This window comes from Eretmochelys imbricata, chromosome 7 (genome assembly GCF_965152235.1).
Source record: "Eretmochelys imbricata isolate rEreImb1 chromosome 7, rEreImb1.hap1, whole genome shotgun sequence".
NCBI lineage: Eukaryota > Metazoa > Chordata > Testudines > Cheloniidae > Eretmochelys > Eretmochelys imbricata.
Window position 1 is genome coordinate 112,737,953 of NC_135578.1, and position 18,802 is coordinate 112,756,754.

At 42.5% G+C, this 18,802-nt stretch overlaps 1 protein-coding gene across 1 annotated transcript in view; it reads right to left on the reverse strand.

The window, feature by feature from the left end:
- Nucleotides 1–16,154, reverse strand: part of ATRNL1 (attractin like 1) — a 1,064,110-nt gene extending 1,047,956 nt beyond the window's left edge. Inside the window, exon 1 of the mRNA XM_077821844.1 lies at nucleotides 15,874–16,154. Coding sequence (XP_077677970.1) covers nucleotides 15,874–16,154 — 281 coding nt within the window. The remainder of the gene's footprint in view (nucleotides 1–15,873) is intronic.
- Between the last annotated feature and the right edge of the window lie 2,648 nt (nucleotides 16,155–18,802).

Here is an 18,802-nt window from a genome sequence, read left to right on the forward strand (position 1 = left end):
CCCTCTGCCCAAACTTCCTGTGTGGGTCTCTTTGTGGATCTTCCCTCAAGAGTCCTTTTATAACCATTTGCTTTGGTCACCAGTCTATTCTCAAAAGCAAGAGAAATTTTTCATTCTCTCAACCTCAGTCCCCTGAAGAGTGAAAGTGGAGAGAACTAGGGCTCATTTCCTTTTTGCTCTCCCCAGTAAGACCTGGTCAGGTGCCAAAAATCCTTTAATAATCAGCTGTTGTCGCCAATCTGCACGGACATGACACAACCATGCCAGCTAATGGTGGACAATGATTTCCAATGACGCTGCTAAAAAATTATTCCCTAATAACATTTGTCTGAAGTTTCAGCTACACTTGTTTTTTCTCCTAACAAAATTTTAAACTAATCCTTCACTAGCTATTCAGACCTTTAACAAAAATACTAAAGTTGATGTGTGAACAACCCACCTTTTGTGACCACATCTTGACATAACTCCAGTTTAAATCAATGTCTAATACTCTGATAAAGCACATTTTTCACCACAGATTTCCAATACACTCATTAATCCTTCCTTTACACAAAACATTTCTGAAATTTTATTTTCGCCCCACTAGCACACACAAGTTTGTACAGTATTCCTTTCCCACCAAGCTTCACCAAACTATAGGCCAAAGTCTGTTCTTACTTCCACTGGTGTAAATATGGAGTAAGTAAATTACTCTGGATTGACAGATGTCACCAACATCAGCACCTGGCACAATGTTTATATATATATACATATATACATATATACATATATACATATATATATATACACATACACACACACACATACACACACACACACACACTTGCAGTACATAACACGTGTACACTCCCATGTGTTTAAATTTACCAATTATGTTCGGATTAGTTTTCTAGAGAGAGACTTATAATAGGATCTGTAAAAAAAAAGGCAGAGGGGGGGATTTTTTGCTTATATGTAGTATAAAAGATTATTTGAAAAAGAAAAGCTGTTTCTGAAGATGACCCTAAAGGTCAAGACATCATTACTTACTAAAATAAATGTTGTTCACTTTGGCTTGTACCAGAAACCCAAATCCCAAACTCTGCAGCTCAGTCCCATTTATATATATTCTAATATAATTGTGAAATGTTCTAATTTACATAAACACATTTTATTTTTAATCCTACTAGATCTTGGTCTCAAGGATTACCCTGTGGAACTCTTATTAGTGTGGTTTAACAGAAATATTTCCATTCCATTTTATTTAGTTATCTTTCAGTTTACTGAATGTTCCCTTCTTGGATTATTAGAAGGAGGTAAATCTGGTCACCTGCTCTACCTTCTCTATACCTAAGCATTGCTGTGTGGATCTCTGTCACATCCCAGTTTACTCATCTGGGGTGAAATCCTGAGTCCATTGAGGTTAATGGGGTGTTCATCTGCAACTTCAGTTGGGCCAGAATTTCATTCCTCCTCTCTAGACTTAATAGTTTCAGTCTTTTCAAATTGCTTTTCATTTGGAAGTACCTCCAAAGCTCTACTTTGGGATCATGGTATAAAAACTGAATATCTTAAACTGTGCCTATAATGGGAAAAATCCAAACACTAAAAACCAGCATACTGACATATGAGCAAGTTTTACTGCTCCTAACTTGAAGACTGTTGGAATCTGGGGTTCTGGGTCCATCTCCAATACTTAGAAGAGCTCCCACAATGTGTTACTGTGTATATCATCAAGTGTTCTAATTTACTACTTAAACAGTTTCAAGTACCACTGTAGTTTGACATATTTGGTGTCACACAAACAGTACATGAGGACATTTTAATACCACCAGAAACAGGGAGACAAAGAAGCTCTTGTGGGACGAGGGGTGTAGAGGCAAGCAGTAAAGGATGTTGTGAACTTCACACACAAATACTTACAGTGGTATATCAAACTGCATTATCTACCCTATTTATTTGAAATAGGGACATCAACTATGGTAATTGCTTCTAAAAATATAATCATGCCAAGATTTTTTTTTGCACTATGCAGGTAGTGAAAGCTAAGCTCACCAATACTTTACTGTACAGTAGGAACCACTACTGATTCCTAAATACGCACCCAGCTATTTGAGTTATTGTTACAAATGTTTCCCTATAGCCAGTGCATAAGATTTAGAAAGATGAAATTCCATATAGTGCTGATAACAAGGTATATTTTCCAGTCCATTACTTATTCAAAGTCTCATAAAGAATCAACATCCTGCATAAACATATTAGACATATACATCATTAATATCTATAGTGAAACTTAAAAGAAAAAAAAGTACGTCAACACAAATAATCACCAGCATTAGACTGAAATGAGAGTAGCCATTTGAAAGTGACGGATTTAAAAGGCATCCTTTGTGACCTTCATAATATTTTGGTTCCCTTTTTAAAAAGTTACAATATGCAACATGCTTTCTTAAATTACATGTTGTCATAAATATAAAGGGAAGGGTAAACCCCTTTGAAATCCCTCCTGGCCAGGGGAAAGCTCCTCTCACCTGTAAAGGGTTAAGAAGCTAAAGGTAACCTCGCTGGCACCTGACCAAAATGACCAATGAGGAGACAAGATACTTTCAAAAGCTGGGAGGAGGGAGAGAAACAAAGGGTCTGTGTGTCTGTCTATAGTCTGTCTTTGTCGGGGATAGACCAGGAATGCAGTCTTAGAACTTTTAGTAAGTAATCTAGCTAGGTATGTGTTAGATTATGATTTCTTTAAATGGCTGAGAACAGAATTGTGCTGAATAGAATAACTATTTCTGTCTGTGTATCTTTTTTGTAACTTAAGGTTTTGCCTAGAGGGGTTCTCTGTTTTTGAATCTAATTACCCTGTAAGATATCTACCATCCTGATTTTACAGGGGGGATTTCTTTATTTCTATTTTTATCAAAAGTCTTCTTGTAAGAAAACTGAATGCTTTTTCATTGTTCTCAGATCCAAGGGTTTGGGTCTGTGGTCACCTATGCAAATTGGTGAGGCTTTCTATCCAACATTTCCCAGGAAAGGGGGGGTGCAAGCGTTGGGAGGATTGTTCATTGTTCTTAAGATCCAAGGGTCTGGGTCTGTAGTCACCTAGGCAAATTGGTGAGGCTTTTTACCAAACCTTGTCCAGGAAGTGGGGTGCAAGGTTTTGGGAAGTATTTTGGGGGGAAAGACGCGTCCAAACAGCTCTTCCCAGTAACCAGTATTAGTTTGGTGGTGGTAGCGGCCAATCCAAGGACGACGGGTGGAATATTTTGTACCTTGGGGAAGTTTTGACCTAAGCTGGTAAAGATAAGCTTAGGAGGTTTTTCATGCAGGTCCCCACATCTGTACCCTAGAGTTCAGAGTGGGGGAGGAACCTTGACACATGTAATTAATTTTTTCCAAAGACAAATACAATATGACCATTCACCAAATTAAATGAAAGCCAAATACTGAATACTGGGATAAATGATTGGCCAACTTAATAATCTTTCAAAAGTACTGTCAATCCTATAAAAAAAAAAGTACATATCTATAGTGACCACAGCAACCAAATTTGTTTTGATACCATATGAAAAATTAGAGTTGGCACGGGGCGGGGGGGGGGGGGAGAAGGAGGGAGGATGACAAAGGGGAAAGCCAACCATTTGTTTTCTACACCTTGTTTTACAACTGAGACTGCTAAGCAACAACATACAATTTTATAACTTTTTGAGGGCTGTTGAAAGAAATCATGTCTTTGGAAGGTCAAAGTTCCATATTTTTTAAAAGCCAGTAGAAAGCTTAGGGCCCTACATGCTAATGGATGGAATGCTTAACTCCCATAACTAGTCCAACTGAAATCATTGGGACTTTTCACTGTTGAAGCCAGGTTAGCTGGCAGCTTTGTAGCCTACTGGAGAGTTTAGATTCTTATAGGGTTCTTATTACCATAATATCTGAGCACCAAATCTGACGGAACAAAGAAGTCTGGTGTAAGGAACTGTTTGGAAACAGTTTCCAAGTCTGGTTTTCCAATAACAGTTGCAAACATAATAGACGGTTTAAAAAAAAGAGAGAGTTGGTTGCATACATTTTGAAACAGGAAACATAAGCACTATAAGGGAAATACTGTTTTGTTACATGTTCTTTTTTTGAAAAAAGAATCTTAATGCAATGACACCAATACAATTAATATTTCAATACTGCTTAACTATTTATAAAATACTTCACAGCCCATCTCTAGTCGAGGTTTTTTACAACCTTATACCAAGAACAATATAGCTAATTATATTGTCAATAAGAGAAGCAGCAACATCCCAGATACTCTGATTTCTCCCTGAATATATTTAGAATCATAGAATATCAGGATTGGAAGGGACCTCAGGTCATCTAGTCCAACCCCCTGCTCAAAGCAGGACCCAATCCCCAATTAAATCATCCCAGCCAGGGCTTTGTCAAGCCTGACCTTAAAAAACTTCTAAGGAAGGAGATTCTACCACCTCCCTAGGTAACGCATTCCAGTGTTTCACCACCCTCTTAGTGAAAAAGTTTTTCCTAATATCCAACCTAAACCTCCCCCACTGCAACTTGAGAACATTACTCCTTGTCCTGTCCTCTTCTACCACTGAGAATAGTCTAGAACCATCCTCTCTGGAACCACCTCTCAGGTAGTTGAAAGCAGCTATCAAATCCCCCCTCATTCTTCTCTTCTGCAGACTAAACAATCCCAGTTCCCTCAGCCTCTCCTCATAAGTCATGTGTTCCAGACCCCTAATCATTTTTGTTGCCCTTCGCTGGACTCTCTCCAATTTATCCACATCCTTCTTGTAGTGTGGGGCCCAAAACTGGACACAGTACTCCAGATGAGGCCTCACCAATGTCGAATAGAGGGGGACGATCACGTCCCTCGATCTGCTCGCTATGCCCCTACTTATACATCCCAAAATGCCATTGGCCTTCTTGGCAACAAGGGCACACTGCTGACTCATATCCAGCTTCTCGTCCACTGTCACCCCTAGGTCTTTTTCCGCAGAACTGCTGCCTAGCCATTCGATCCTTAGTCTGTAGCTGTGCATTGGGTTCTTCCATCCTAAGTGCAGCTCCCTGCACTTATCCTTATTGAACCTCATCAGATTTCTTTTGGCCCAATCCTCCAATTTGTCTAGGTCCCTCTGTATCCTATCCCTGCCCTCCAGCGTATCTACCACTCCTCCCAGTTTAGTATCATCCGCAAATTCGCTGAGAGTGCAATCCACACCATCCTCCAGATCATTTATGAAGATATTGAACAAAACCGGCCCCAGGACCGACCCCTGGGGCACTCCACTTGACACCGGCTGCCAACTAGACATGGAGCCATTGATCACTACCCGTTGAGCCCGACAATCTAGCCAACTTTCTACCCACCTTATAGTGCATTCATCCAGCCCATACTTCTTTAACTTGCTGACAAGAATACTGTGGGAGACCGTGTCAAAAGCTTTGCTAAAGTCAAGAAACAATAGATCCACATTTAGTTACCAATGGAGTTTCAGAATCAGAACAAAACAAACCATCCATCCAGCAATGTATAAGATCATATGTTTCAGAATAGGAGCCATCACATGTTGTACTTCTAGACCACTGGTCGAAAGATTTTGATTTTTTAAATAAAATAATGGTACATTACGTTTCCCAGTTAAAAGTAAAAGTAGGAAATGTGAAGCTGGAATAAAACTACAATATTACTTCAGCCACACTACGCACTTTACAATGAACAGCAATGTATTCATCTACACATTGAACCATGTAAACCGAAATAGTAAATACAGTATTACACATGTACAACACAGCCTACTTAACGTTACTGTTGGGATCTTAAATAATAATAATAATAATCACAAGTTAGACTACACAGAAGTTAGTCTGCCCATTTAAAAGTTGCAGAAAATAAAGAAAAGTATTCCCTTTACTGTACAAGGTTAACATTTTGTTATCCCAATCAGGATATGATTGTAAATGTAGTGGGAAATGGAAGTCCCCAGCACTACTGCTGCTACCATCTGGGATTAAATTTGTTCATATTTGTGTTTGCATTGTCTTCACATCATGAAAAGACAACTTTCTGCCAAAAAAATCATAGGCTTGAATCATACAAACACCTAAAAAGGGACCTAGGGAGAGGAAAACTCATTGAAGATCATCTTATGGAAACTCCCTTACATTGTACTATCAGGGAAGGAGGCAGCAATTACTCCCCTCACCCCCACAGAAAAAGATCATTGCCTATGCACTCCAAATTTGACAGATCAGTCCCCATGGGCATCACTTCCCAGGGTTCCAGACTCATTACCAGGACTCATTATCAGGGAGACTCTCTGACTATGAAAGTTCCCACAGATGATGTGTGGAGGGAAGGAGAGGTGCTACGTGGCACATATTTTATAGCTTAGAACTTATTCATCATTTTTGCCTAGTTTCCATGAACCTGCTTAGTCTTTCCCAGTGTCCAACTCCTTCCGCAGCATGGGCCCCGGCCATGTGGAAATCCTTCTGTAAGGTCTATTATGGAAGAAATAGAGGGTACGTCTGCTGTTGGCACACACTCTCTTCCACCTGGAAGAAAGGAGATCTATGGCCAGAGAGTTTCCCTCACATGGATCTAAGTGGCACACATAGTAGAATACAGCAATATTCACAAAGCCCCTAAAAATCGCAGGATTAGTGATTCTCTCCAGTACTCAAGATCTCCTGTTCCTGATGTTAAGGTAAGTTTTTCTGGAAGATCTTGGTCTTCAACAAGGTAAGAACTTCTTGCTTTATGCAAACAGTTCCAGTGACAACCTAGGAGCAACGGTCTTCTTCCTGCTCAGAAACTGCACTGCCCCTGTACCTGTCAGATAGGACAGAGAAGTGTGCAGTAATGTCACAAAAGCAGCACTAATCCTAGCCAATACTACTGAGCATGCCTAGGGCAGTTGGAAAACTCATTTCCAAAAAGTTTCAGAGTAACAGCCGTGTTAGTCTGTATTCGCAAAAAGAAAAGGAGTACTTGTGGCACCTTAGAGACTAACCAATTTATTTGAGCATGAGCTTTCGTGAGCTACAGCTCACTTCATCGGTTTCCACGGTATGCATCCGATGAAGTGAGCTGTAGCTCACGAAAGCTCATGCTCAAATAAATTGGTTAGTCTCTAAGGTGCCACAAGTACTCCTTTTCTATTTCCAAAAAGCATTTTCTTGTGTTTGTTTCGAACTTTTCAGACCAACTTAATATTTTTACATCCCCCCAAAGTCTCTATATCAATACAAAGTGCTTGACCACAGCAAAGCCTAATCCCATGCTAATTTTTTAGTTTAAGCCTTCAGCAGTTTTTGCTGTAGTTGTATTTTAGGGTACGTCATACACTGTGGAGACTATATTGGCTTGGCTATGCCAGCACAGCCCCTCACCGTAGATGCAGCATATACTGACAGAAGCAGGGTTTGCTGTTGAAGAAAGACCACCTTCCTGAATGACAGTAGCTATATTGACAGAAGTACTCTTCCATACACTGGGGTTACGCCAGCACACGCCTGACTAAAGTAGCTACGCTGCTATGATTTTCAACGATACATCAAACCTTAAAAATTGGGAAAGTTGCTTTTACCACATGAAGAGTATTTTTCTTCTTCTCTCACTAAGAAACAGCTGAAAGAATTTTGTTTAAACTTTCCTCACACACACAAATTCACAGGAACAGCATGCAACTGCCACAAGAACCTGACACACATAGCCAGATGTGTGCATCTGTTTACAACTTGCCAAAACACTTATTTATAAAGCAGCAGAACTCAGATAATATCAAATATAATAATTGTAATTGTAACTAACTTCTGGAGTCAGTGGATACTGTCCACTATCACAGCACAGTGTTTTTGCAACCATGACTAGAACTGTGACCAGAGCTAGGAAATAAAGTTTCGTAATTTTCTATCAGTACTCCTGAGAGTCACTCTTGTTACAATATGCTTGGAATTTGCGTGGTCAGAGAATGAGAAATGAAGGTAAAGGTGCTAAAAGTGAAGCTTCTAGTTCCTACTTCATTACACCATTGAAAAGAACCTGCAGGGGCAGGTGACAATCTCCAGACTTCAGGAACTACAAGAGGGTTCTGTATTACACAGCTGTTGAAAGCTTTAAACCAAAAAACTGATTACATTCAAGCCACAAGGCAGCAAATTTCTAGTACCTGATAATAAAGTGGAACCTCTTATTTACGCTCCCCACAATAGGCATTAAACCAGAAAGTTAGACTTGTCTAAAACTGATGGAAAAGACAAGATGGTAACAGATTCAAGAAATTAATATAACCTAACATATGGGGGCTGTCCAGCACACAAAGTAACTTGCAAACTAATTAGCATATTAAAAAAACATGCATGAAACCTCAGAATCCCAACTGCGCAATTGGTAGACTTTAGAGAAGATAATATTTCTGTTCTGCTGGATCTGGGCATCAGCAATGAGCCCATATGACAAGACAGATGCTACTAGACTTCTGGGGAATGGGAAGGAGGAAGCAGAAGTTTTGCTGCCTTCTCCTCCACACCCCACCCACTCCCAACAACTTTTTCATCTCCACATATGGACTTCTGAAAAGTTGAATCTAATATTCACCCTTATGATAAATGAAGTGTGGGGGGGTAGCTCCCTTTGATGGACACCCAACCAGCCAGTTAGCTGTAAAATCCCTCTTGGTAGCTGTTCTCAGCTTGCTTTACCTGTAAGGGGTTAAAAGTCCCCCAGGTAAAGAAAAGTGGGCACCCGACCAAAAGAGCCAATGGGAAGGTAAAACTTTTTAAAATTGGGAAAGAAACTTTCCCTTTCTCCGTTGTTCTCTCTGGGTTGCAGGGACACGGAGCAGCAACTCTGTAAGCAGCTTTAAGACAGGTATGATTATAGATTATCAATTCATATCTCAAACTTACTTATCTGAAGTCTCAGGTATGTAAGTAAAATTAGGGAATGTCTTAGAAGATGCAATTAGGGTTATTTCTGTTTAGTTTTTAAGGCTTGTGAACTCCTCTGTGCTAATAACCCCAGATGCTTCTGTTTGCTTGTAACCTTTAAGCTAACCTCCAAGAAAGCTATTTTGGATGCTTAGTTTTTGGAATTGCTCTTTTAAAATCTAACAAAAGCTTAAGTTCCAGAGGTATTTTCTTCTTTTGTTTTTAATAAAATCTACCTTTAAGAAAAAGATTGGATTTTTGGTGTCCTAAGAGGTTTGTGCATGTTGTTTGATTAGCTGGTAGCAACGCTAGTTTTCTTTTTCAGCTCTTCACTGGAGTGGGGGGTGAAAGGGTTTGAGGGTACCTCACAGGGAGGAATTCTCAAGTGCTCCTTCCTGAGTCCAAAGGGGTATTTGATGTTTGGGTGATAGCAGCATTTACCAAGCCAAGGTCAGAGAAAAGCTGTAACCTTGGAAGTTTAATACAAGCCTGGAGTGGCAAGTATTAATTTTTAAAATCCTTGCAGGCCCCCACCTTCTGTACTCAAAGTGAAAGAGTAGGGATTCAGCCTTGACAACCCTCACTAATTCTCAGGACATGGAGGGAGTCCACTGCAACCCAGTAAAAATATTAATATACATGAATTCAATTAAACTGGGAAATATAATTTAGTGTTTGTTGAGGAGTCTTGCTGCTCAAATTAGTACCGCATAGGGCTGTCAAGCAATTAAAAAAATTAATTGCGATTAACTGCACAATTAGTCGCTCTGTTAAATAATTAAAGAATACCATTTAAATATTTTTGGATGTTTTCTACATTTTCAAATATATTGATTTCAATTACAACAGAATACAAAGTGTACAGCGCTCACTTTATATTTTTATTACAAATATTTGCACTGTAAAAAAAAACAGTATTTTTCAAATCACCTAATACAAGTACGGTAATGCAATCTCTATCATTAAAATTGAACTTACAAATGTACAATTATGTACAAAAAATAACTGCACTCAAAAATAAAGCAATGTAAAATTTAGAGTCTACAAGTCCACTCAGTCCTACTTCTTGTTCAGCCAATTGCTCAAATAAGATTGTTTATATTGGCAGGAGATAATGCTGTCCACTTCTTGTTTACAACGTCACCTGAAAATGAGAACAGGCAGTCGCATGGCACTGTTGTAGCCAGTGTCACAAGATATTTACATGCCAGATGCAATAAAGATTCATATGTCCCTTCATGCTTCGCCCACCATTCCAGAGGACATGCTTCCATGCTGATGACGGGTTCTGCTCAATAACAATCCAAAGCAGTGCAGATTGATGCACGTTTATTTTCATCATCATGAGTCAGATGCCACCAACAAAAGGCTGATTTTCTTTTTTGGTGGTTCGGGTTCTGTAGTTTCCGCATCGGACTGATGCTCTTTTAAGACTTCTGAAAACATACTCCACACCTTGTCCCTCTCAGATTTTGGAAAGCACTTCAGATTCTTAAACCTTGGGTCGAGCGCTGTAGGTATCTTTTGGAAACCTCACACTGGTACCTTTTTTGCATTTTGTCAGATCTGCAGTGAAAGTGTTCTTAAATTGAACATGTGCTGGGTTGTCATCCAAGATTGCCATAACACAAAATATATGGCAGAATGCAAGTAAAACAGAGCAGGAGACATACAATTCTCAATACAAAGCTAGAAGCACTTGATATGTTGGGACAGGCACTTGAAAGTCACACAAAGATTGAAGAAAAATTTAAGAAAAGAAAAATCAATCTCCCAGGATTTTAGTACAGATCTTGACTACCTATTCAACTGAAGTGTTAAAATTACCAGGGCTTTGGAGCAGAGCCCACGGAGCATCTCCAGAGCAGTGGAGCTGCAGGTTTTTGCCTTGAGCTGGAGAGGAGCCGGAGCACAGCTCCAAAGCCCTGAAAATTACACTTAAATAGTCTCTCAGATCTCATCTTGTAGCAGACTAGCACCCATTACACCCCTCTTTGTTAGCAAGTGTTGATCCTCCTAAGAAAGAATTAAGTGGATTCTGCTGACTCACTAGAGCAGGTGGTACATTACTCCTCATGGACACAGCTTTTACAAAGGATATCCAGAGTGTGAGTAGAGGAGTCCACAGATAAAAGCTATGGGATAGCAAAGCCGGCAAAACTGTCCCAGTTAAATGTTATATCAGTGTTAATTTCAACATTAGTAAAACAAAACCCCTTGAAAGGTGGCAAGTTTGGTCTGAACTAGCACATGGACTGTGACAGACAGTAGACAGAGAATGGCTCTGTTACTGATTTAACAGCCAAAAGTCTGCTAGGTACTTTATAGACATGGAGGTATCTCCCCCATGCTCCGTGGAATGTCCTCCCATATACTTCTATGGGCTAGGTCTATCCGATTTAAAAATCCAAACTTCGCCCTCTCATTCCAGTTTTTGCTGTAGGTCAGTTTTGTGTTCTGGGCAGAGTTTTCTTCATTCAGGAGAAAAGTACAGTGTTGATCTATGGAGAGGAAGCCAATAATATACTTTAACAAAGCTTTAGCTACTATTTTCACCTATTCACTTTTTCCCCTATCTATCTTTCATCCATCCCAAAGCAACATTTAGAGAGGAGTCTTACGCCGGTAACAGATTCCCTATAGGGGAAAAAACTAGGTTACCATGGAATCAGTCAATTAATTTTAACACCTGCTTACTAAGATTGATCAATCATCTTTGATGACTCTCTGCTAGGTTGCTATTCCTCAATTTAGAACAAAAAATACATGAGAATTAATGGGCCCCAAGACTCCCTAGAGTCTTTCCCTTATGTTAATGCTTTCAATGTTTGCTAATTCAAGTCACTCATTCCCAGAGCTCAACTAATTATAGATCCTTTTCCAGGAAGGAAGGCTTTATTTTAAAGAAAGATCCCAGTTCTGTGTGTATTAAGCCTCACCTTAAAATCCCAAAGAATCCCAACACACTTTTCACCTCTACCAGTCAAGTTGAAATCAGTTAATAGTGCATTTTTAATCTTGTATTCACTCACACACACACTTCAAACACAGAATTCCACATTAAAACAATATAGGTATGTTCAAAGTCACGACAGAATTCTATATTCAATTAATGTTTTATATACCTCATATTTACATCTTGTACATTAATTTTAATTGCATGTACAATAGTTCAACATGCTTATCAATAACATCTCTTCTCTTGTTTGAAACATTCTCTACAATAATTTTTATTGATTGGAGCAACAGGTGTCAGTGGGGTCACAGAGAATCACCACCTACAAGTGTCACTGTGAAAAACCGAGCCATGGGCTGCACATGTCTACAGCAGACGGTTCTACTTCATAGACAAATGAGAATGGGATAGGCTAGTTCCAGTATAACAAGAAAGCCTCCCCATATTCTGCACAAGTCAGAAAGGCCTTCAAATCACATGGCTGCAAAGCAAAGTTTATGATATCGCTTTCCCACTTCTGCACCAATATTCCAGCTGCTATCTATTCAAGACATTTACAATACACTAATCACCACAGTGTTAAGCACCATGCTAAATTTCACAGCTCATAAGTCATTTGTGCTACCAAATAATGGCAGACTTTATACAGCTTAGAGTAACGGCCAAATTGGGTAAGTCTTTATAGTGCTACATTACTACCACATAGGTTTTAACAGAGTACATTTTTCTTCTCAAAGTAAAGCTTTATGGTGCCCAATCTCGATAACTTTTCCAGAACAGTACATCCTTAAAAGCAGTTCTCCCAAATAAGCAAAAAGCTTGTTCTGTAACAAAATCATAATGTTGGCATCAGTGACACTTTTAATTATGCAAAAAGAAAAGGAGTACTTGTGGCACCTTAGAGACTAACCAATTTATTTGAGCATAAGCTTTCGTGAGCTACAGCTCACTTCATCAGATGCATTCAGTGGAAAATACAGTGTGGGAGATTTATATACATAGAGAACATGAAACAATGGGTGCTACCATACAGACTGTAACGAAAGTGATCACTTAAGATGAGCTATTACCAGCAGGAGAGCGGGGGGGGGGGGGTACACGGGGGGGGGAACGACCTTTTGTAGTGATAATCAAGGTGGGCCATTTTTCCAGCAGTTGACAAGAACATCTGAGGAACAGTGGGGTTGGTGGGGGGCTGTTAGTCAGCATCCTTCCCAGGGCAGTTGCTCCAGCGGCGGCAGCACCATCATCAACCTGAGCTGGTGCCGGAGCCACGCGTGGCGGGCAGATTCCTCCCGCGAGGAGCTCGCGCTACGGGCCTGGCGGCGCGAGCGGCGGCTCCGGGCAGACCAAGGGAGGAGGAAGGGGGTGGGTAGGCATCGCACTGGCTAGGCGGTGCCGAGCGGCGATTACAATGAGCCCTGGAAAATGGCTGCTGGGAACCTGTCAGCTGGGACAGCGGCCGGCTGCTCCCCCCCATAGGGGGAATGGGGGGCAGATAACCGCTAAGTTAATTGCTTGAATAGAGACTGGGAGTGGATGGGTCATTATACAAAGTAAAATTATTTCCCCATGTTTATTCCCCCCTCTCCCCCCCCGTTCCTCAGACGTTCTTGTCAACTGCTGGAAATGGCCCACCTTGATTATCACTACAAAAGGTCCCCGTCCCCCCTGCCCTCCTGCTGGTAATAGCTCATCTTAAGTGATCACTTTCGTTACAGTCTGTATGGTAACACCCATTGTTTCATGTTCTCTATGTATATAAATCTCCCCACTGTATTTTCCACTGCATGCATCTGATGAAGTGAGCTGTAGCTCACGAAAGTTTATGCTCAAATAAATTGGTTAGTCTCTAAGGTGCCACAAGGACTCCTTTTCTTTTTGCGATACAGACTAACACGGCTGCTACTCTGAAACTTTTAATTATATGCACCCAGAATACAGTGGCTAATGACAAATGCATTCTGATTTTACCAAAACCCCTAAGGACCCAAGTCTTAAACATTGTGCATTTAGCTAAGGAAATGTTGACCTTTTAATATGCAACTAGACCTTCCTCTAGGTGGGGATGGATTCTTAGCATTCTACTGGAATTGAGCAGAGTGCCATGAGGCAAAATGTAACCGTCATGCTTCTTCCCATTAAGTTCACCTGACAACTGCAACTGATGTAAACAAACAACAAATGCTTTAATACTAAATAATCAAGAAAATCCCTCTAAGGGCTAATGCCTAAAGGCATTCTAGTGTCATCAGCTTTAGTAACCCATCAGAGAATATATTCATTAATTACAAGCTTTGGAATTTAATCAAAAGATTAAAGTTTGACCTAGCCCTTGTACTATTAGGATATACTGTGACTGGCATCAAGCTCAGGATATAGATAATCCCTTTGAAGCAAGGCATTCCCGGCTCTAAAAGCATGTCTACTGCTGATCATCGTACCTAAAGAAGATCCACAGAGGCTTCCCCTCCTGTCATTCACAATCATCCTGACAATTAGCCCATGGTTCCAGGGTTATTGGCCAGTTACAAAACCCCAAATCCTTCACACATGCTTAGCATATCAATTTTAAGTGTAGTCAGCATGCAGATGAAACAGCTTAGTATCTCCACCTTTCATATTTGTCCTCCCTTTTCCCAATCAGTCAACAAATCACTAATGGAAGAAACACAAGAACATCAAGTTCTCAGGCAAATTCTGCTCTTCCCAGAACAGGTACATTACTTTAGTTCACTTAAGGAACAGCTGCAAGACACGTTGGCTAGAGTGACTTGTTTGCCTGAAAAGTATGTTCCTTTCGCTCACCTGCACCCAGAATCAAACATTTTTTTTAACATTCATAATTATTAAAGATAATATGGAAGCCATCTTGTTTAGCTTTCATTTGCCAAAAGAGAAACTTTTCCCAAATCTAAATAGGTTTTAAATAATTTAGTTGACAGTATTCTCTCTTTAATTCCCCTGGAAAATAATTTGTGATGTTGCCTCTGACAGATATCAAGCACATTGTTATTGTTAACTAGATATCATATGGTATTTTTCAGCTGTAGATCTCAAAGTGCTTCATAAGAAAGGGTGAGTATAATTTAGCCATATCTGATATGAAAAGAAAACAGAGAGGTTAAGTGATTTGTCTAAGGTCATGCCACAGATTAGTGGCAAACTGGCAGCAGAACATGGGTCACCTCACTCCAGTATCTTGTCCACTGAGCTTATGCTAACTTCCTTTTAAGCAAGCTTGTGGAATGAGCAGAGTGACAGCATTAGACACTCAGTCTTCCATTGTATCCACAGAATAGATAAATCATGAAACATATCAGTGTATCCTTCCCCACACCGTCCAGTCAGCACGTATTAATCCACTTTCAGGAGAGAAAACATAGTTCAGTCTCTTTGACTCATTCAGCCCTGGCAGGGGGATTTCATAATTTAAGCATCACCACCTCAACACCACCTCCTCTTCCCAAAGAGCCATAATTAACCCATGTCATATTGTTCAATAATGAACAGAAAGCATGTGTATATGATGCTAGGTGTGTGTTAATTAATGCCTGTCTTGTTAGACCACTTGAAAGAAGGTTGGTGGGAGGAGGAGTGGAATGAGAGAAAGATTTTAGTCCCCTGAAGGAAAATCATTCAAATGTATTAACATTTTTGCCTTCAGTAGGGAAGCCCCTGGAGACACATGTCATTTTCATAAGGGTCCCAGAGAGGACAGCAGTATTAGACAGACTCTCTTTCCTTAACCTGTGTGTCATTTTAACATTAGCCTTAATAAAAATTTTAAATCTGTATTCATCAGTTCAACATCTGATCCATATTTGCAGGAGAGAGGGGGTGGACTTATGTGGTGGTCCTATTCCATCTCCAACTTCTGTAACCTTCTTCAGTCACACACCCACAAAATCATGCCAGGCTCAGCGAAACACAGCAGGCACCTGTGCAGGAAGGGGGGGGGGGGAATAATCACACATTAAGCAGAGACTTACCTGAACCGGCCCTGGCAATGCTGGCACTGGTCTCCTACCCAGCCCTGGTCACAGAGGCAGGTGGAGTTGACGCACCGCCCGGAGAAGCAGGAGGTCCTCTCGCAGGGCTTGGACTGCGACACCTGGGCACAGAGCACCAGGTACAGGACGCCGTAGACGAGCAGCCAGCTGTTCATATCCAGCAGCGAGGCGGAGACGCAGGAGGACGAGGAACCAGGTCTCCAGACTCCGTGGGGCGCAGGGGAGCCTGCCACCCTCCGCCAGCCGCGCCCCAGGTCCATCTTCGCCGCCGGACGGGCGGCCCGGTACTGACCCCTCGTCCAGCGCCGCCTGCCGGGAAAGCAGCCACCCGACCCGCGCCGGACGGCGGCCCCCACCCGCAGCCGCTGGGAGACCGTCCTGGAGAGAATTAATCCTGTCAGGAGGAGCCAACCCCGCCGCCGCCGCCAGCGCCGCCGCCACCCGTGAGGTAGAGCCCGGCCCTCGCAGCCCCGCTCCCTTCCTCCACCCGGGGGGTGGGGGGGGGGCGGCCGGCTCGTGACCGCGCGGTTCCGCCTCACTAGCTCCCCCCTCGCCGCTGATAACGGGACACCCCCATGGGCAGCAGCGGGGAGGCAGCGGCCGCCTCCTCTCCCCTCAGCTGGGGACTGAGCGCTCCCGAGCCCTCCGCCGCATCCCCAGCCCGGCGGCCCGGGAGCGGGGGGATCCAGCCGCAAGCGGAGGGGCGGGGAGCGGTTATCTGCCCCCCCACACACACACCGTTCCCCCTACACGGGGGGAGTAGCCGGCCGCTGTCCCGGCTGACAGTTTCCCAGCAGCCATTTTCCAGGGCTCATTGTAATCGCCGCTCGGCGCCGCCTGGCCGGTGCGATGCCTACCCGCCCCCTTCCTCCTCCCTTGGTCCGCCCGGAGCCGCCGCTCGCGCCGCCAGGCCCGTAGCGCGAGCTCCTCGCGGGAGGAATCTGCCCGCCGCGCGCGCGGCTCCGGCACCAGCCCAGGCTGATGATGGTGCCGCCGCTGGAGCAACTGCCCTGGGAAGGATGCGGACTAACAGCCCCGCCCTCCCCACACACAGCTGGAGCGTGGGGGTTATTTCACAGTAGCCCTCGGCCAGCTCCCTTGTCCCAAACACCTCTGCCCGCCCGCCCCATTAAATAAATAAACCTGTGCGGGCGGCTGCCGGTCAAGAGAAACCCCTCCCCTCCATGCTAAAGAAAGGGCTGAGATTGCAATGCTTTCTCCCAGCCACCCTGCTGCTGCAGCTGCTTCACATACGAGACAATCCAGCTACCCCACCAGGAGAGCTGAGCATGTGCAGCCGCCGAGCCCCTTAAAGGCACAGCGCGTTGGCTGGGTTTGCACGGGGGCGGGACTACGCACTGCGCGCACGGGTTTGTCGTCTTGTTAAACAAGAAATGAAGCGGGTCTTGCAAACCTTCAGATGAGCACGGGGAGGAGGCTTTCACAAATATTTCCAACCGCTATGACACGCTGAAGGGAAAAACCACACCATGTTTTCTTGTTTCGGAGTGCCCTGCCTTATTCAGGGGCTACTCTTCCTGTTTTATCGCTGGATAGGAAGGAGGAAAGCCATTCTCGTTTCCAACACCAGGGGTTTTTTTAAAAAAAAAAAAAAAAAAAAAAGGGGGTAACACGAAAGTAAGAGCAAAGTACAGTGACTTTCTCAGTGTCAGTGTAATTTTACTGCATTCTTATTTTCCCACATTTTCTAGAATGCGTTCAAAACAAACACCCACCAACTGCAGAACTACCGTAATTTACCATGTTCCAGTCACCATCTCACCCGCACTCCATATCCATCTCTCCAATAGTCCAAACTTATGAGCAGCTACAAACTGTAGCTTTTTATTGATTTTATTTGAAGCAACCCACCTTCTTTCCAGTCCTGCCCTGTATAATGTCCTACTCAAAGTTACACCATCTTGAAGCCTGGCTGAAGTGACTGGCTCACTACAAAAGCAATTTTCCCTCTCTTGGTATTGACACCTCCTCATTAATTATTGGGTGTGGACCACATACACCCTGACTAAATTGGCTTTCAACATTGGTTTGCCACTCATAAGGTAACTCCCTTCTTTTCATGTGCCAATATATTTTTATGCCTGTATCTGTAATTTTCACTCCATGCATCTGAAGAAGTGGTTTTTTACCCACAAAAGCTTGTGCCCAAATAAATGTTAGTCTTTAAGGTGCCACCAGACTCCTTGTTGTTTTTGTGGATACAGACTAAGACGGCTACCCCTCTGATCCTGAAGCCTAGGAAAGGCCATATTAATCACTGAAGCAATGTCTGATTTAGAGTCTGATATTTCTCCGCCCTACTGGAGAATTGTAGGACTGGAAGGGACCTCAAGAGGTCTTTTAGACAAATCCCTTGCACTCAAGGCAATATAAGCATGTAAACAATGTCTGATGTAACAAAAATTGTGTGAAAGGAAAACCAGTTCTCTTATTTTTAGTGTTTTGAAAGAGATGAACCTGAGTGACAAAGTTAATTTCTCAAATTAGATCCAAATCTGAACTTTCCAAAAATTCAGTGACATTCATATTTGGTTTTATGCCTTAGCCCATGAAAGAGACAGGCCCATCTTTTCTTGACTCATATGCTGACCTGAACTTCCCCAAAATCCAGGAGACTGAAAGGATCCCAGTGCTTAGTGTAGTAGGAAGGGAGTCTGAAATATAAGGCCTTGTATCAGAAGCCTGGTATGAGGCCTGAACTAAGGTAGTGGTCAATGCTTTGCTACTATCAAGCAAAGTCAAGCTGTGAGCAAGAGGCAAGCCCTGCTCACAGAACCAGGCAAAGATCAGGGCTGGTTTTGCAAAAAAAAACACCACACACATTCCTAAGAAAGGCTAGGCACAGGACACTAACGCAAACACATTCCAGAAGGCAGGTACCAGAATA